The sequence below is a fragment of the Bufo bufo genome, chromosome 1 (assembly GCF_905171765.1).
Source record: "Bufo bufo chromosome 1, aBufBuf1.1, whole genome shotgun sequence".
In the NCBI taxonomy this organism is placed as follows: Eukaryota; Metazoa; Chordata; class Amphibia; order Anura; family Bufonidae; genus Bufo; species Bufo bufo.
The window spans coordinates 232,794,045-232,815,120 of NC_053389.1; the positions used below are offsets into that span (position 1 = coordinate 232,794,045).

At 42.3% G+C, this 21,076-nt stretch overlaps 1 protein-coding gene across 6 annotated transcripts in view; it reads left to right on the forward strand.

Moving 5' to 3' along the window:
• CACNA1C (calcium voltage-gated channel subunit alpha1 C) overlaps window positions 1-21,076 on the forward strand; it is a 583,432-nt gene that overhangs the window by 203,474 nt on the left and 358,882 nt on the right. For all 6 annotated transcript variants that reach the window (XM_040436685.1, XM_040436644.1, XM_040436661.1 and 3 more), the window contains exon 3: window positions 3,301-3,406. In XM_040436685.1, the coding sequence (XP_040292619.1) occupies window positions 3,301-3,406 (106 nt within the window). The remainder of the gene's footprint in view (window positions 1-3,300; window positions 3,407-21,076) is intronic.

Sequence of the window (21,076 nt, forward strand, 5' to 3'; positions counted from 1 at the left end):
AGGACTAGTCACTTTTTTGGAGTTTCTACTCCAAAATAAAGCATTTTAGAAAAAAAATATTTTTTGGTGTCTCCACATTCTGAAAGCCATATTTTTTTTTTTATTCTTTGGGCGACTGTCTTATGTAGGGGCTCAATTTTTGCAGGATGAGATGTCTGTTTGATAGGCACTATCTTGGGATGCAGATTTTGGTAGCTTGCTATTACACTTTTTGTGATGTAAGGTGACAAAAATGGCTTTTGACACCGTATTTATATATATTTTTTTTGCTGTGTTCACCTGAAGGGTTAGGTCATGTGTTATTTTTATAGAGCAGGTTTTTACAGACGCGGCGATACCTAATATGTATACTTTTTTTTATTTATTTAAGTTTTACACAATAATATCATTTTTGAAACCCCAAAAAATCATGTTTTAATGTCTCCATAGTCTGTGCGATTGTCCTATTTAGGGGCTCATTTTTTGCGGGATGAGTGGCAGTTTGATTGGTACTATTTTGGGAGGCATATAACTTTTTAATCGCTTGCTATTACACTTTTTGTGATGTGAGGTGACAAAAATGGCTTTTTTGACACTGTTTTTATTTAATTTTTTTTACGATATTTACCTGAGTGGTTAGGTCATATAATATTTTTATAGAGCAGGTTATTACGGACGCAGCGATACCTAATATGTATATAGTTTTTTTTATTTATTTTACTTTAACACAATAACAGCATTTTAGAAAAAATAAATAAATCATGTTTTAGTGTCTCCATAGTCTGAGAGACATATTCTTTTTACTTTTTGGGTGATTGTCTCATGTAGGGGCTCATTTTTGCGGGATGAGGTGCCGATTTGATTGGTACCATTTTGACGTACATATGACTTTTTTGATCACTTTTATTACCTTTTTGGGGAAGTAAGGTGTGCAAAATTTCAATTTCATCATAGTTTTTATTTTTTATGGCGTTCACCGTGTGGGGAAAGTAACATGACCATTTCATAGATCAGGTCATTATGGACGCGGTGATATCAAACATGTGTAGTGCATTATTTATTTATTTTTTAAATCAGTGATAAATATGTTTTTTATTTTTTTGTCATGTCCAGTGGGTCTGATGTCTGTATAATACAATACAGTACACTATATAGTGTACTGTACTGTATTTTCACTTTACACTTAGTCTGATCAGATTTAGGCTTACAATGGCAAGCCGGAAGCCTGTGAAGGCGTCCGGTTGCCATGGTAACCATCACCCGCTGCCACAACAGAGCAGCGGGTGATGGGGAGAGAGGGGGGCCCTCTCCCTCTGTGATCCCGTCAAGAATCGGGGGCTGAAACGGCACAGCAGCCCCCGATGGGAGAGGGAGGGAGCTCCCTTTTAACCCCTTCCATACAGCGGTTCCTATGGACCGCGGCATGGAAGGGGTTAAATGGCTGACATCACAGCACAGATGTCAGCCATTTCAAGCAGAGTGTCCGCAATGACAGTCTGCTAAAACCGCTCGGCCATCCTGGAAATGAGAGGGGGCGGGCGGGAGGATCGCCCGCCCGCTCGCACCCCCAACATACGGCCAAATACCGTAAAAGGACTGAACTGAAGACATCCTGAACGGATTGCTTTCCATTCAGAATGCATTGGGATAAAACTGATGCGTTTTTTCCGGTATTGAGCCCCTATGACTGAACTCAATACCAGAAAACTTTAACGCTAGTGTGAAAGTACCCTTAGATAAAAATGGACACATAATTAGACACAGTAAAGTATTTCATTAACACATTGAAATATATACATAAAATTGGACACTGTGGTAATATGTCTAGCTGCCTTGTTAACAAATTCACAAGAAGAAACAAAACTATACTTATAATGCAAGGTCTAGCACCTCCAAAATTGAAAGGGGTTTCCCGAGATATTTTACCTGATGACCTATCCTCATCAGTATCTAAACGGTGGCGGTCCAACACCCGGGACCCTCTCCGAATAGCTATTGGAGAAGGCACTGGTGCACGTAGTAGCGCTCAGCCTTCTCTCAGCTCACTGAGCTGCTGTGCTTAATTCATTTCAATGGGGTTGAGCTGCGCCTAGGCCATGTCACTTGGCCGAGGCAAAGCTGCGAGAAGGCCACGGCGCTGCTGCGAGCACTGGTGCTGATCACCGGAGGTCCCAGGTGTCGGAGCCCACCTATCAGATACCGATGACCTATCCAGGGTCATCAGTTAAAGGGATTCTGTCATGACATTTTAGCCCTATAACCTAAACATATGGCCAGGTCCGTACTAATAACCTGAATCCGAAACTGTCCTTATTAAATCTGCCTGTGGCTCTATTAGCACATAAAACAGGTTTTTATAACCTGTCATTCACCTACCTAAGGTGTCCAAGGGGACGTCGCTTCATACAGTGTGCCCGGCTGCACCCATCTCCGTCTGGTGCCCAGCGCCGCCTTCCCAGTTGAAATCACCGCCTTCCTCACCTCAGTGCCGCCTCCGCAATCGTCCGGTCCCTCAGGTTATGCCTAGTGCGCACGCGCGGGATCTGGCAGAGGGACCGGACGAGTGCGGAGGCGGGGCTGAGGTGATGAAGGCGGCGATTTCAACTGGGCACCAGACGGAGATGGGTGCAGCCGGGCACACTGTATAAAGCGACGTCCCCTTGGGCACCTTAGGTAGGTGAATGACAGGTTATAAAAACCTGTTTTATGTGCTAATAGAGCCGAAAGGACAGTTTCGGATTCAGGTTATTAGTACGGACCTGGCCATATGTTTAGGTTATAGGCCTAAAATGTCATGACAGAATCCCTTTAAATATCTGGGAAAACCCCTTTAATGAATCAGGGAGTATTTCCCAGAAAACTTTATTTAACTTCTACATCTGTGAAATAATTGGTATTTGGCCTTGAGTTAATAGAAACATGTATCTTGTACTAAGCTTCTAAATATATTTCTGTTAAAGGGAATCTATCATCAGGTTTTAGCATATTAAAGGGAACGGTCTCCTGGGAAAGAAAATGGCTGTCCGTTTACAGCGTCCTCACTCATAGGCCGCTTTTAAAATTCTGCTGGTTGCCCTGGGAAACAGACTGCCGTTTAGCTCCACCCCATGTAACCTCACTCACTTCTGTCATCTCACCTCTCACAAGGCACCTGACAGAATTCTTCATTTAGCTTTAAATGTGAGCAGAAAAGAACAAAAAAAATCATGTGACTCAAGTGAAGTATTAATACAGTTGCTGATCATTTCATGTAGGTTTTAACTAAGGAATGCTCCTTTAAAATTTTACTTCCACTCTGTTTCCTTAACCCTTAACTTCCAGACCCTTTGAAATCATAATTTTACTCACTATCTTTGCCAACTGCGTGGCCTTAGCTGTGTATATTCCCTTCCCGGAGGATGACTCCAATGCCACCAACTCCAACTTGGTAAGTGCCACTGAGGTTTTTTATTTCTTGCTTCCATGGCTGAAATGTACTGGCATTTTTAAGGAGCTTGGATTATATGATAACGGAATATGTTCAGATTTCCCAATTTTGTATTAATCTCTTGTCACAACGGGACCGATGTATGCCATCTTTCCATGTGAAGTTCATTTAAATACGATGTATTTTTCTCTATCAGTTATTTCAGTCTTCGGTAGAGTTCTGACTAGTAACAGGAATTCCCTGGCCCGACAATCTCTACAGACATTTACATCTATCTGTGTGACCAATATCAGCCGCTGCTCTTATAATGTTTCTGTACTTATGTAAGCTCCAGACTGTCTCTTGTTTCATATAAATGAAGTGTAATCATTGTATAGTTGATCTAAATTATACATCTTCTTGTATACAGTGATATGGAGCATGCTGGTATAACCTGGGCATCTCCTGTATATAATTATATATGTACAGCTGGTATAAGTTATACATCTTCTTGTATATAGTGATATGGAGCATGCTGGTATAACCTGGGCATCTTCTGTATGTAATTATATATGTTCAACTGGTATAAGTTATACATCTTCTTGTATATAGTGATATGGACCATGCTGGTATAACCTGGGCATCTCCTGTATATAATTATATATGTACAGCTGGTATAAGTTATACATCTTCTTGTATACAGTGATATGGAGCATGCTGGTATAACCTGGGTATCTTCTGTATATAATTATATATGTGCAGCTGGTGTAAGTTATACATCTTCTTGTATACAGTGATATGGAGCATGTTGGTATAACCTGGGCATCTTCTGTATATAATTATATATGTACAGCTGGTATAAGTTATACATCTTCCTGTATATAGTGATATGGACCATGCTGGTATAACCTGGGCATCTCCTGTATATAATTATATATGTACAGCTGGTATAAGTTATACATCTTCTTGTATACAGTGATATGGAGCATCCTGGTATAACCTGGGCATCTCCTGTATAGAATTATATATGTGCAGCTGGTATAAGTTATACATCTTCTTGTATACAGTGATATGGAGCATCCTGGTATAACCTGGGCATCTCCTGTATATAATATATATGTACAGCTGGTATAAGTTATACATCTTCCTGTATATAGTGATATGGAGCATGCTGGTATAACCTGGGTATCTTCTGTATATAATTATATATGTAGAGCTGGTATAAGTGATATATCTTCTTGTATATAGCGTTATGGCGCATCATGGTATATGATTATTATATGTTCACCAGGTACAATATATTCCGTTTTATACGCTGTGTACAGTGATATAGAAATAGGTGCCGAAACTACACAGCATTCCAGGGGTGCACTACCCGCGGCCCTTAGATCCATGATTTGCGGCTCCCATCCTGCTGCTGGTTGAAAGAAACCAGCATGTTCTCATTTCACCCATGCTCAGTGGTAGCCCTACCAGGGATCTAGGGAGGCCTCTCTGATTTCTGCGCACTGTGCCGCAAGCCACAGTACCTCTGACAGTTAGGGACATGAATAGGAGTATGCTGGTATAATAGTTATCCACATAGAGGTGATAACCCTTATCCAGCAGTGGGTGCAGTAAGTCCCACACGATCTTCCTACTAACTCCTAGGATGGGGGGGAGGGGCATTCTGGGGGTTCTATCCGGGAATCCTTCCCTTCGTAAATGCGGAACTTGTGTGTGTTCCAGGAGCTACTCTCACAAAGTTTGTCTATCTTTGTCACACCTTTCCCGTTTGCTAGGCAGGTACTGGCGGAATCTAATCCTCCCTTTGAAGAGTTAAAGGGACTGATCTACACTGACATTTTTATCAGGGTTGTACACCTCAGCAAACTTGGTGTTAAAGTGGTCAATGACAGGCCTAACCTTGAATAGACGGTCGAATGTTGGGTCGTTTTGGGGTGGACACTGTGCATTGTCGTTGTAGTGTAGGAATTTCCAAATTGACTCAAATCGCTTCCAGGTCATGTTCTTACTGTAAATTGGAGTCTGGTAGAAAATGTCCGAATTCCAATATTGTCTAACGTTTGGCTTCTTTCCAACGCCCATATGCAGCACAAGTCCCCAAAACTTCATAATCTCTGCTGCACTTACTGGGGTCCAACCTAGGGGTCTAGCGTATGGCGATGTAGGGTTCTGATCAATGAATTTTTGGGTGTATAAGGGTACTTTCACACTTGCGTTGTTTGATTCCGGCAGGCAGTTCCGTTGCCTGAACTGCCTGCCTGATCAGGCAAACTGTATGCAAACGCATGTCATTTTTTCTGACTGATCAGGCATTTTTCAGACTGATCAGGATCCTGATCAGGCTGAAAAATGCCTGATCAGTCAGAAAAATGCATTGCAATACCGGATCCATTTTTCCGGTGTCATCAGGCAAAACGGATCCGGTATTTTTATTTTTTTCATTTTTAAAGGTCTGCGCATGCGCAGACTGGAAGGACGGATCCGGAATTCCGGTATTTTGAATGTCGGAGACGGCACTAATACATTCCTATTGAAAAAAATGCCGGCATTCAGGCAAGTCTTCAGTTTTTTTCGCCGGAGATAAAATCGTACCATGCTACGGTTTTCTCTTTTGCCTGATCAGTCAAAATGACTGAACTGATGATATCCTGATGCATCCTGAACGGATTGCTCCCCATTCAGAATGCATGGGGATATGCCTGATCAGTTCTTTTCCGGTATAGAGCCCCTGTGACGGAAAAGAAAAACGCTAGTGTGAAAGTAGCCTTAATTGGTTTGGGCCACCATTAAATTTACAAAATATTCAGAGAAGAAGATTTAGAAAAAATCTAGTTCAGTGAAGCCCGCACAATCTATCTGCATTCCGGAGCTGCCCTCAAAATCCGGAATTTGGGGCTGATAATAGTCAGGGGGTGGGCTCCATATGGGCTCACTCTGGGGGGCTACCTCCGCTGCTACCCTGGGGCGCCTTCTAGAGGGTCCCTCATCAGCGGATGATGATGATGATGATGAGGGGGTAGAGGAGTAGAGGAAAGTGGCAACCTCTTCTCCCTCACTGGCAGACTCAGTATCGGTGTATGCCTCTTCAGCGGAGTACACTCGTTGGGATGGACGGGCCGGTTTTATTTTATTGGGGTGTGACGTGTGAAATGTAGAAAACCTTTATTTAGTGTGAGGGGTGTGTATGTAGTGTTTTCACACGTGAAGGGGCTTGTAATAAATTTGAAATATAGAGAAAAGGAGTAGAGAAAAAAAGGTAAAAAAAAGAAATTGCAGGATGCACACACGCACAAAGATGATGCATGTGTGCAAAAATCTACACTAACACTACCTAACTAAAATTGAATTCTATATACATACACTCTATGTATATGGAGATTTATATAGTGTGTATGTATATATATATATATATTTTTTTTTTTAACTAACTACACGAAAAAAATAAAAATATCTGCACTGTAAACTGAGCAGACCGATCAGAAAAATGGATGTTTCTGATCAGCGCTCAGCAGGTGCAGGACGCACGCACGCACACAGATATTATATGCGTGAAAAAAATCAACACTAACTAAAATTGATTTCTATTTAATACTAAATGTATTTTTTACACCAAAAAGCGACCAGTAAAAAAGATGGGACTTATACTCCTGATATCCAAAATCCTGAAAGATTTAGACAGGTGGCAAAGTCTGCCGCTTTTGCTAGCGGGATGATGTCACTTAATTACAATGATGTGTATATCCAAATTATTATACCCCCTCCAGACTGTCCCACTGCTCTTATGTCATGCAGACATACAATTGTTGGAGAGTAGATTTATTAGATTTATTTGGAATGGCAAAAGATCAAGAATTTAACTGGAGAAGCTCATGGTGGGCTAAACTTTCCCGACGTACGGGGTTATAACTTAACATGTATTAATCGCCATATCCTTGACTGGGTTAACAATACCTCATATTATTCAAATCTAAAACTGGAACAACAACTGGCCAGACCATGAAATTTAGTGGCCCTACTACATACCAAAATATCGGGACTCCTGCCCCCTATTAAGAGATCATTAGTTCTCAGAGATACCATAATTACATGGAAAGTAATTAGGAAGCATTTTCGCCTACCATATCAATTCTCTAAGCAACTTCCCTTGACAAACAATCCAGCCTTTGAGCCTGGAAGAAATAGTAAGATCTTCAGCCATTGGGTGAGCAAAGGAGACTTATTTCATGATAAAGAACCATGATGGGCAACATTGCCCGAGGTAGAAAAGAAAAGAGAGGTCCCAACTATATCCCCTACTTACAGGTTAGGAATTACGGTACAAGCTTAGTCAGAGACATGACTCGGGAGCGGTCTCCTAATGATTATATAAAGCAATAATAAATGAGAACTGGAGGGAAACTCATATAAAAAAATTACACCACACAATTTATGCATTTGACCTCCCCAGGTCTCCTGGGAAACCAGATAGGCTAATAGCATGTGCCAGATGTACACTATCAAATTCTGACTTGTATCACGGGCCTATGGAGCTGCCCAAAAGTGTAGTATTGGATGCAAGTGGGACACATACTAAATAAAATCAGCAGATTCCAAGGAGTTATTACACCATCCTTAGCTATCCTACATGTAGAGGAGGATGTGAATGAGGATGGAAATAGGGGCAGGGGGAATAGGGGCCTTCCCCCAATAGGACACAAGTTGCTGATGATAGCCAAGATCTCTGTTGGCACCGTGGCTTACCTCGGTTATTCCGGACATGGATGTAGTAGTTGGGCCACTCAGGCATATCTTTCATCTCGAATGGCTTGACTCTCTCAAACAACCAGAGATACTTGGAAAAACATGGAAACAATTTATGTTAGAATACGTCTCGTGTTCGGAATACCCAAGGCTTTTGGGACCCTTTTAAACTTTTGACCTGGTACTTGTTAGAAGATCTGAAAGGCACCCTGGGGAAACTAAAGGTTAGTTAAGACTTTGGTCCCTTGGTGCTGAGAAAAACCATCGTATAGGGAAAATCAATAGAAACGTAATAGGATGATATCTTTGAAAAGAGATAGGCTTGTGGGGTGGCTGCATAGGGAATCGTTTCTTTGGGAGGGATGGCAGGGCGGGTGCGGGAGTTGTGAGGGGTAATTCTGGAATTGTTATACCCAAATGAAGAGCACACATTGTGTTTACTATTGGATCACTTTATTTGTGTATCAATGTACATCTATTTGGAAATAAAAAGAAATAAAAAGATGTTTAGAAAAAAAAGGTACTTATTGGTGCTCAGGGCTGCAGAACGCACGAAAGCTGACGTTTGATGCATCCGTGCAGACACTGCAGTATAAAAATTTATTGCAGATACAGAAAAAAGAAACTATCTAAAAATCAACTTACTGTATATATATATACACTGAACAAAAATATGAACGCAACACTTTCGGTTTTGCTCCCATTTTGCATGAGCTGAAGTCAAAGATCTAAAACATTTTCTACATACACAAAAGACCCATTACTCTCAAATATTGTTCACAAATCTGTCTAAATCTGTGTTAGTGAGCACTCCTCTTTTGCCGAGATAATCCATCCCACCTCACAGGTGTGGCATATCAAGGTGCTGATTAGACAGCATGAATATTGCACAGGTGTGCCTTAGACTGCCCACAATAAAAGACCACTCTGATATGTGCAGTTTGATCACACAGCACAATGCCACAGATGTCGCAACGTTTGAGGGAGTGTGCAATTGGCATGCTGACTGCAGGAATGTCTACCAGAGCTGTTGCCCGTGCAATGAATGTCTATTTCTCTACCATAAGCCGTCTCCAAAGGCGTTTCAGAGAATTTGGCAGTATATCCAACCGGCCTCATAACCGCAGACCACGTGTAACCACACCAGCCCAGCTGGCCCCTGATAGAACAGTACTATCCTTGTCATTTTAATGGATCTGCAAAAAGAATGTAAGGTACTCTGTATGCCTTTCAGTATTTCCGTTCAAAGATAGAACATGTCCTATTATTGTCCGCATAACGGACAAGGATAGTACTGTTCTATCAGGGGCAAGCTGTTCCGTTCCGCAAAAAACGGAATGCACATGGACGTCATCCTGAAAAAGCCATACGGTTGTGTGCAAGAGGCCTTATGGAGCACTCAATGAGCACTATGCAGTGAATAGTGGAAGCCGCTACGCTGCTTTCTCCATTGGACTTGGCTATCACGTGATTGTCGGGTGTCTTGTGGGCGGAGCAGAGCTGGGCTGCAGGATCAGCTCTGGCTTGTACAAAGCCCCCACAAGGAGCGGTTTTCCTGTGTTACTGGGGCTCTTTTATATGTACCAGTTACAGAGGAAATACAGTAGTGCAAAATACAAAATAAAGTGTCAGTGTTTCCAGAAGAGTTTCAATTACCTCTTGGGGGACATATTATGTGGTAAACAAGAATAAATAAATAATAATTTAAATAAACAAATAAAAGAAAAAATTTACATGAAAAGGTGCACAATAAAAAAAAGTGTCAGAGTCCCCCAGAGTTGTTTTTTTATGATCTCATGGGGGACATATTATGTAACAAAAATATATAATAAATAAATAAATAAATGATAAATAATAATAAACTACTGTACATGTAAAAGAAAAAAGATAAAATTGCCCATACCAACCAAAACCATTATCGCCCCATTCACATGAAACTATACATATTATATATCAAAACGACCGACGCAAAACAGAAAACGTATTTTAATACAATTTATTTTGGTGTCAATTTGCATATTTTAAGAATAAGAGGCCATAGTTTAAAAAAACAACAACTTTTTAACAATGTTTTGCACAGTTTTCCTCAGATAAAGCTAAAAAATATATTAAAATATATTTGTTACGTAAAAAAATAAGTAGCAAAAGTTATTTCGGTAGTACAACAAATATAAAAGTTACAGCCACTAAACCATGACATGGGTTAAATCTCAAAAAAGTGTCTGATTGTTAAGGTCTGATCATTAAAGGGTTAACCAGTGAGCGCTTTCCCTGCAAGTAAGGGAAAGTACTTACTGGTTATTGCAAGGCACCGGTAACATAGATATAACTTATAATTGGGGGCAGGAGGTGGTAATAACCAATGAGCACTGTCCTCTGCAGTGAAGGAAAGCGCTCATTTATGTAGAGGAGGCAGGATGGATGGAAATGTACACTGATAACTGGCCCGTATAATTGTTCTGCCGGTCAGCTGATAAACAGTAATCACTCTTTTGTCGGCTGATTTGCATCTTCCATTATAATGAAAGATGTGCGATTGTCGTAAGCACATCTCGCTGTGTAATCAGAAATGTACTGCTCATAAGGGAGGAATGACTGTGGTAGCAATCATTCCTCCCCATTCACTTTGCACCAGCCTGTGTAATAGGTCAATGCAAATGAAAATTGACTGTTTTCTTTTGTGGCCCCTTGAAATGGAGCAATGTGTCAATGTTCCCCCAGACCAAAAAAAGTTGTGTACCCCTGGTCTATTCTGTAGTGAACGCAGCTGGTTACTGCAGTGCTGTTTCTATTGAAGTGAATGGGGGCAGCACTGTAGTAACCAGTTGTAACCACTGCAGAGTGGCCAGAGCTTTGTAGTTCCAGTGTCTATCTATCTATCTGGTGTCAAAGCTACTCCCAAAGCTGGGTGTGAAAGGTCTTGAACACTCTCCGAAGTAATATTAATGGCCTATCCGGAGGATAGCTCATCAGTTGTTAAGTCCTGGAAAACCCCTTTAACTACTTCCTTGTGCAGTACCCCAGAGGAGAGGGTATCTGCAAATGGTTTGTTATTTAATGTATTGTATTGTTATGTATTGCTATGTAATGTGTACCCAGTACAGCTGTGTATGGATGGCACAGCCAGGGTTAACAATCTTGGCTTAGCCCTTGTAGGAGGTTAGGTGTGGACTGGTTCAGAGAGAGAGGAAGCTGTTCCTTATGCTGCCTCCTCTCAGGGCTAAAGGAGAAAAGGAGAAAGACAAAGGAGAGAAGAGGAGAACTTAGAGTCCGCATGGCTGAACATTGGCATCAGTTAGGTAATCTGCTAGCAAAAGCTTTTCAGATCTTACTGCAGTGAAGGACACTGTTAAGACACCCTTCACACCTGGACATGACCTGTCCAGTCTTATCACTAAAACCCTGTATCCCTCAGTGGACACTACAGCCATATGTTCTGTTGGAAGAGACTTCAGACAGATAGAGAGGACCATAACTCCTGTCCTTGCCTAATTCCATAGATCGCTATCTGGGAGATCAAGGGGAGTGTCTTTTCTGCTGCAGCTAAGGGGGCGTGTCCATGCTCTCCCTATCACAACTCAGGAGGAAGTTGATGGATGAAACTGAGCATGTGCGGCCTTCTCAGTGAGCAGGACAAAGAAATAAGAAAAAAAAAAGAGCAGGTGGCGCTATACAGATACATTTTATTGAATAACTCAGTGGCTATGCTAAATTTTTAATTAGATGCAATTACAAAAGAATTCAGATCCAGATGCTGGTTTGACAACTGTAGAATGTTTTTCATCGGACAATCCCTTTAAGTAAAGACGTTTATTCTTCTACCTATGGCCTGGTTTTCTGACTCCTGCACTATACGCTGGCCATTGTACTCTACACACCCTGCCTTGCACCCATACAAACACTTAACACCATCAGGCAAGAGCCCCAGAATCAGGGTGTGCCCAGAGAGAAAAATGGGTGCACCCGCCTTTCACTGCATTGGCTCTAGGGAGCATCGGTTTGAGGAAAGCCACTATGATTGACTGTACAGCCAGAGTCACTACCACTCCCATTCTCTGCTCCGGCTCCTCCTGGGCTCTTTGCATTTGCTGGTAAACATAGTGGCTTCAGCTCTTTGAATGTGTCTGGTCACTGCTGGTGTAGCATTCACCTGTGGTAGAGATTATGTCAAATGTAGGAAAACAGCGTTTGAATTGAATCCATCGGAGCCGGATAATATTTCCAGTCACGCTCAGCGCAGATCAGAGGAGCTTAATACATTCAAAGGTGGCTGCCAGCGTCTGGGGATGAGTCACATGTTGTTATTCTGGGCTAAAAAGCTGAAATTCAAGCAAAATTCCAAATTATCCCAGTCAGAGATGGACGTGACAGTGACAAATTAGTGTCAGGTTAACCGTGACTGCGCTGGATGAGACAGGGCAGCAACCCTCCTGGCACTGTAAAGGTTAATCCTCCGATAACCTCACCCCTGGAGCATTGTGTCATTGTATCCGCGATCGATGCTGACAGGCTGGAGACGTTTCTGTGAGTGCGCTCCGGCAGGATACGGGCATCACGATGAACAAATACGTTTTCCACCCACGTTTCACATTTCTCAAATTAAACCCCCCTTTCCTGTATATTGTCCTTGGCCTCACAATGCCTGAGAGGTCATAGATATATAGCACATACTGTATATTACTTAGTTAGAGTGGTTTCACGCACAGCGTTTTTGTTTTCTTTTATATAAGGGGTAAGTTGAGGAATAGTCATCCCCTAAATGCTGTCTTCATCGTGGTAATATTCTGGACCATAATACATTTCTCATCTCTCTTAAGATGAGTGGGTCCTAGAAGAGTTTATGTTTACTGCATTGACAACTGCTCAAGGTGTTATATTTGTAGCCTTTCCAGTTCTCACCTGATGGGACTTTCTTAAAGGGCTTCTGTCACCCCACTAAACAGTTTTTATTTTTTTTGGTTACTTATAATGCCTATAATGCGATTTCTGCATACATACTGTCATTAATCATTTTCATTTAGCAGATTCTGTTAAAAATGAATGCAAACAGGGCCAGCAGAGAAAGATCCCGTCCGCTGGCCCTGTCAATCAGCATGCGGAGGGGGCGTCTTTAGGATAGGAGGATGCGGCTGCTACCAGCAAGTAGCCGCCCTACTTGCTGGTAGCAAGGTAATTTGCATATTTTAAAAGTAAGTTTTTAACAGAATCTGCTGAACGAAAATGATTAATGACAGTATGTATGCATAAATCGCAGTATAAGCATTATAAGTAACAAAAAAAAAAAAACTGTTTAGTGGGGTGACAGAAGCCCTTTAAAGGGGTTGTCCACTTTGCGATCTCCCTGATCTGTACGGGTTGAGCCACAAATAACTTTCCTGTTGATTGCTTCCTCTCTTGACTTGAGGTGCCTGGTTTGAAACAGCGACAAGATCCTAGGAGTAATCCTATGGCTCTTCCAGTGGATATTTGCAGTCATGATCTGTGTGCTCTAGACATGAGTTGGTCACATCAGGGCATCAGCCTTTGGCACTGCCTCTGGCCTTGTCTGCCAGGAAGCTATTTTCCTCCCCAGTTATCAAGACATTAAGGCTCAGATAAGCAAACTGCAATGACCTTTAATGGACTTCTGACAGCAGCAACAACAGAGATAGCAGCAGGCTCTTGTATCAGTGTCAACAAACATTTCTGCTTAACCCCCTCCTGACCAGCGCCGCAAATAGTACGGCGCAGCGGGACGTGACTTGCCGCCCAGCGCCGTACTATTATGGCCCACTGATCGGGCAGGTGCAGGAGCTGCGCCTGCCCGATCAGCTTCAGGGGATCGGCTGTTCCCGTTAGCCGGACCCCTGCTGTATGCGCTGGCATCGGTGAAAACACTGACCACAACATAAAAGAGGTTTGCTGCGGGTGAGGGAGCCCATCGAGTCCCCGTGCTGCTGTGGCGGGGATCCGATGGGTGAGAAGGCAGCCCGACATGGCTGCCCAATGCCTTGCACGGCATTGGGACCTGCCTTCTACGGGTGCCCAGGAGATTCAGCCTCAGGCCTGGTCTCCTAGGCAACCTGTTAGTGTATTATTCAGTGTTATACACTAACAGGCAATTCATTACAATACAGATGTATCGTAATGAATTGCAGAGGAAATCAGACCCCCCAAAGTTAAAGTCAGAAATAAAGTTAAAAAAAAAGTTAAAAACTGTGTTTTTAATAAAAAATAAAGTTTCGAGTAGAAAAAAGAAAAAACTTACCTTTTCCCCTGATTTTATAATAAAAAATTGAAAAAAAAACAAAAAAAAACACATATTTGGTATCGCCACGTCCGTAACGACCGACTATATAAATATACCAGACAATGGAGACACTGAAATATGATTATTTTTTTTTTGCTTCAAAACTGCTATTATTGTGCTAAAGTGAAATAAAAATAAAAAAGTTGACATATTAGGTATTGCCGAATCCAGAACAACCTGCTCTATAAAAATACCACATAACCTAACCCTTCAGGTGTACACCATAAAAATAAAAAATGTGCCAAAAAAGCAATTTTTTTGTCACCTTACATTACAAAAATTGTAACACCAAGCGACCAAAGCATTTGCCCCCCAAAATAGCACTAATCAAACTGTCACCTCATCCCGCAAAAAGGAGACCCTAACTAAGACAATCGGTTAAAAAATTAAAAAGCTATAGCTCTCATACTATGGAGACACTAAAACATTATTTCTTTGGTTTAAAAATGCTATTATTGTGTAAAACTTAAATAAGAAAAAGTATACATATTAGGTATTGCCACGTCCATAACGATCTGCTCTATAACAATGTCACATGACCTAACCCCTCAGGTGAACGCTGTAAAAATAAATAAAAACTGTGGCAAAATTGCAAATTTTTTGGTCACCTTGCCCCATAAAGTGTAATAATGAATGATCAAAAAATCATAAAAATGTCAACTCTTCCTGCAAAAAACGAGCCCCTGCACAAGACGATCGGCAGAAAAATTTAATAAAATAAGGCGTTCAGAAAATGGAGACACAGAAACAATTTTTTTTTCAAAAATGCTTTATTATGTAAAACTGAAACAAAAAAAACAAAGAAAGACATATTTGATATCATTGCGTCCGAAACAACCTGCTCTATAAAAACAGCACATGATCTATCCTGTCAGATGAATGTTGTAAAAAATAAAAACGGTGCCAAAACAGCCATTCTTTGGTTACCTTGGCTCACAAAAAACGTAATATACAGCAATTAAAAATCATATGTACCCCAAAATAGTACCAATAAAACTCGCACCTTATCCCCTAGTTTCCAAAATGGGGTCACTTTTTGGGAGTTTCTACTGTAAGAGTGCATCAGGGGGGCTTAAAATGGGACATGGCATCTAAAAACCAGTCCAGCAAAATCTTCCTTCAAAAAACTATATGGCGTTCCTTTCCTTCTGTGCCCTGCCCTTACATCAGTTTACGACCACATGTGGGGTGTTTCTGTAAACCGCAGAATCAGGGTAATAAATATTGAGTTTTGTTTGGCTGTTAACCCTCGATGTGTTAAAGAAAAAAATGGATTGAAATGGATTAAAATGGAAAATCTGCCAAAAAGTGAAATTTTTAATTTAATACTTGAGGAACACCTAAAGGGGTTAACAAAGTTAGTAAAATCAGTTTTGAGTAACTTGAGGGGTGTAGTTTCTACAATGGGGTCATTTATGGGGGGTTTCCACTATGTAGGCCCCACAAAGTGACTTCAGACCTGAACTGGTCCTTAAAAAGTGGGTTTTGGAAATTTTCTTAAAAATTTTAAGAATTGCTTCTAAAATTCTAAGCGTTCTAACGTCCTAAAAAAATAAAATGACATTTACAAAGTGATGCCAACATAAAGTAGACATATGGGGAATGTTAAGTAATAAATATTTTATGATGTATCACTTTCTGTTTTAAAAGCAGAGAAATGAGAATTTTACAAAATTTTGGGTAAATTTGGGAATTTTTCATAAATAAAGGTGAAATATATTAACTCTAATTTATGAGTATCATGAAGTACAATGTGTCATGAGAAAACAATCTTAGAATGGCCTGGATAAATGAAAGTGTTCCAAAGTTATTACCACATAAAGTGCCACATGTCGGATTTGCAAAAAATGGCCTGGGCAGGAAGGTAAAAACTGGCCCAGGGTAGAAAGGGTTAAAGGGGCCCTGTCACCAGTTTTATGCTGCCTGTAATGCTAAAAGCCCCCATATACATCACATGTGTTGTCAGCCGACAGTTTAATGCAGCGGTCCCCAACCGCCAGGCCGCGGCCCAGGACCGAGCCCTGGAAGATGGTTTGCCGGGCCGCGGCGATCAGGGCAGTCTTTAAGTCTGTACTAATGAAGCGCTTCCATTAGTACAGAAGGACCAGGAAGCGGTGAAGGATCTGTACTCACCACTTCCTGGTCCACGGCTCGGCTATCGGCTGTGCAGGGCTGCGCACAGCGTGAGGTCGCTCTGTGACCGCACACTGTGCGCCGCTATACACAGCCAGCCGACAGCAGAATGAAGAGGATCGCGATGGTGACCAGGAGCAGGAGAGGTAAGTATTTTATTTTATTTTATTTGCACTAGGGGCTGATGGCTGACCTGGGGGACATATGGCTGACATGAGGGTCAGACATGAGGGGCACACATGAGGGGCACACATGAGGAGCAGGCATGAGGGGCAGGCATATGGCTGACATGAAGGGCAGACATATGGCTGACATGAGGGGCAGACATATGGCTGACATGAGGGGCAGACATATGGCTGACATGAGGGGCAGACATATGGCTGACATGAGGGGCAGACATATGGCTGACATGAGGGGCAGGCATATGGCTGACATGAGGGGCAGACATATGGCTGACATGAGGGGCAGGCATATGGCTGACATGAGGGGCAGGCATATGGCTGACATGAGGGGCAGGCATATGGCTGACATGAGGGGCAGACATATGGCTGACATGAGGGGCAGACATATGGCTGACATGAGGGGCAGGCATGAGGGGCAGACATATGGCAGGCATGAGGGGCAGGCATATGGCTGACATGAGGGGCAGACATGAGGGGCAGGCATGAGGGGCAGACATATGGCTGACATGAGGGGCAGACATATGGCTGACATGAGGGGCAGGCATGAGGGGCAGACATATGGCTGACATGAGGGGCAGGCATGAGGGGCAGACATATGGCTGACATGAGGGGCAGACATATGGCTGACATAGGGGGGGCTTATGGCTGACATAGGGGGGGCTTATGGCTGACATAGGGGGGCTTATGGCTGACATGGGGGGGGCTTATGGCTGACATTGGGAGGCTTATGGCTGACATTGGGGGGATGATAGATGGCTAAAGGTTTGGGGGTTGATCTGAGCCATTGAGGGTCTGATCTGAGGTCTGATTAACATTGGGGGTCTGATTGCTGGTCTGACCTGAGGTGTAATGGAAAAAATTTTTTTTCTTATTGTTCTCCTCTAAAACCTAGGTGCATCTTATAGGGCGAAAAATACGGTACAGTGCAGCAGAGACCAGTGCAGCAGAGACCAGTGCAGCAGAGACCAGTGCAGCAGAGACCATAGTCAGTTTATATAGTCGTTATATAGTGTTATATATTTTAATATGCACCTTGTGTTTTGTTATGCGCGTGAATCAGTCAGCCCCGCCCCCCATCCGGTCCCTGGGAACATTGTCTTGCATGAAACTGGTCCTTGGTGCAAAAAAGGTTGGGGACCACTGGTCTAATGTGTATGGAGGGTTCCCGACTCTCCACCGATAGATGAAGTCGGGGGACAGAAGGATTGGGCAAACTGAATATTCGGTGCCCTATCCTTTTGTTCTCCTCTCTCCCCATTGATACAGCGGCAGTTGTAGTAAACGTATATGTCTATGGGGGAGGTGGGTGTTATTGAATGTGCACGCCACAGGCCGATAAGTCCTGATATTCATGAGCTCCTGGCTCTCCCCGCCTATCTGCCACTGATTGACAGTTTTTTTCCTGCTGTAATCAGTGCAGGTGGGCAGGGAGAGGCTGGAGCTGATAAATATCAGGACTCATTGGCAAGTGTTGAAGCTGTTCATAACAAGATTTTAGCAAAATGTTAAAGGAAGTAAGCCGGGTTATTGTTAAGGCAATCTGTAACCAGTTTATGATGCCCTTAGTTAGGACACCATAAAACAAGTGACAGATTCCCTTTAATGATCTGATTTGCTACTGGTGAATTTTTTCAGAGAATATTTTAAGGATCTGATTGGCAGCTGGTAGGTTCATTCCTTAGAATGTTAAAGGGGTTTTCCAGGACTAACGTATTGATGAGCTATCCATAGGATAGGTCATCAATATCAGATAGGTGGGTGTTGTGCTGCTGTTCAGAAAGTAAACAGTATATAGTGCGGGAGCACCACAGCTCCATACACTGCGTATTGGTCGTTCGCAGGTACTGCAGCATAGCTCCTATTTCAGTGAATGGGAGCTGAGTTGCAGTACCGCAGAATGGCCACACAGTGTACGGAGTCTGTGAGAGCTGCTGAGTTATATCAGACCGAGATCAGCTGTGCAAGCATGTACAACCTCTCTGTGGGCCAGGGCCGGATTGGGAACTTATAGTAGCCCTGGAAAAAAACTTAAAAGTGGCCCCATGGCCACTAATGAAAGTAGGGGGGCCAGCAATACCACAGTGCAGCACAAAATACCACAGCCATGGCGCAGTATTCAATTGTATCAATGTTCTTAGGATGGCGATGTTCCCCATGCAACTGGGGTTACTACAGTATGTGAGGAGAAATATGCAATAAAAAAAGTAAAGTTAAATGTCCTGTAAAGGTCTTGACCTTATGGGGGGCACAAAGTGTAAAAAAATAAAATAAAGACAATAAAAAAAAACAAAAAAAAAAACACTGTCGCACGCTTCAAGTCCCACCACCAATGGTCATAACCCATACATCCCATATATCGACTATTATGGAAAGGGAACATAAGAAAAAGTTGCACGTTGTGCTGTTAAACAAAAATGTAAAAACCTGAAAAAGTTTGGAAAAAGTTTGGAAAGCTTCCTTGTTCTGGCAATATGCAGTGGCTGCCGCTCATAGAGCCCTCCAGTTACTTTTAGAAACATCAGCACAGTCAGTGTGAACACATTGCTGTGGCCAGTGCAAAGGCTTCATGAATGGGATACAACTCCCTTACTGAGCATTGTCCATTATCTTCCAATATCTTCACGGTCTCTTAATCATTATGAAAACGATTCTACCTATTTAGGGACAATTTTGTAATCACATTTAGGCCTCATGGACACGACCGTAGTTATGGTCCGCATCCAAGCTGCAGTTTCTGCGGCGTGGCGCGGATGCAGACCCATTCACTTCAACGGGGCTGCAAAAGATGCGGACAGCACTCCGTGTGCTGTCCGCATCCGTTGCTCCGTTCCGAGGCCCCGCAAAAAAAATATAGCATGTCCTATTCTTGTCCGTTTTGCAGACAAGAATTGGCATGTCTACAATGGGCCACCCGTTCCGTTCCGCAAATTGCAGAAGGCACACGGGTGGCTTCTGTTTTTTGCGGATCCGTGGACCGCAAAAAACAGCACGGTCGTGTGCATGAGGCCTTATGTGAATGATTTTGACTGGCAGGTGACATCACCTTTAATTGGAGTCAATCATTTTTCCTTTTCTTTTCTATGTAGCCCAAATTAACATCATGATTTCTGCTACCCAAAATTTATATCTGTAGAGTTTGCTTCCCAGACATCTATGGCTCCTTGCTTTTTCTGCACCCCAGTCCTATTCCCCAACCCCTACACCCTACTCCTAACCCCACTGTTGCAGACCCATTAGTGCACCTGCTATGTTGCAAAGTGGCCTCAAATACTGTAATACAGAAATAACAGCACCCATATACTGACTCCAAAATAATAATGCCAGACAAATGGTGTCCCCTAAAATAATAATAATAAAAAAAAGATAGTGCCCTATATCATAATAGTACCCCAATTTCGCCTCAGACGATAATAGTGTCTAAATGGTGCTCCACACAGTAGAAGTCCCCCTTCTTTGTGCTCCACACAGGAATATTGCCCTCTTTTGGAAACCTCCTGACCTACACACTAAATGTGTTCATAGGGTTACACAGCCCATAAGAGGCCAAAAAAGTGTCCCTGTGTCCCTGTCCCCGAACTCTGAAATAAATAGACTCCAATAGACCCCAAACCAGACCCCTGGCTACAGACCCCAGGCCAGACTCCCTAAATAAATGCAGACCCAAAACCTCCAAATAAATACAAACCTTAAAAATAACTACAGACCCCACCTCCTAAATACAGTTGAAACCAGAAGTTTACATACACTATAAAAAAAGACACATATGCATGTTTTTCTCAATATCTGACATGAAAACCTTTCCTGTTTTTGGTCAATTAGGATTACCATAATTATTATTATTTGCCAAATACCAGAATAATGAGAGAGAGAGAGAGAATGTTTTAAGGCATTTTTATTACTTTCTGCAAAGTCAAAAGTTTACATACATTTCATTAATATTTTGTACCATTGCCCTTAAACTGTATGACTTGGGTCAAACTTTTTGGATATCCTTACACAAGCTTCTCACAATAGTTGGTCAGAATTTGGGCCCATTCCTCCTGACAATACTGGTCTAACTGAGCCATGTTTGTTGGTCGCCTTGTTCGCACCTGCCTTTTCAGCTTTGCTCATACAATAGGAATGAGATCAGGGCTTTGTGATGGCAACTCCAATACATTGACTTTGTTATGCTTAAGCCACTTTGTAACCAGTTTGGAAGTATGCTTCGGGATATTGTCCATTTGGAAGACCCTTTTCCGCCCAAACTTTAACTTCCTGGCTGATGTCTTGAGATGTTGCTTCAGTATTTCCCCTTAATCTTCTTTCCTCATGATGCCATCTATTTTGTGAAGTGCACCA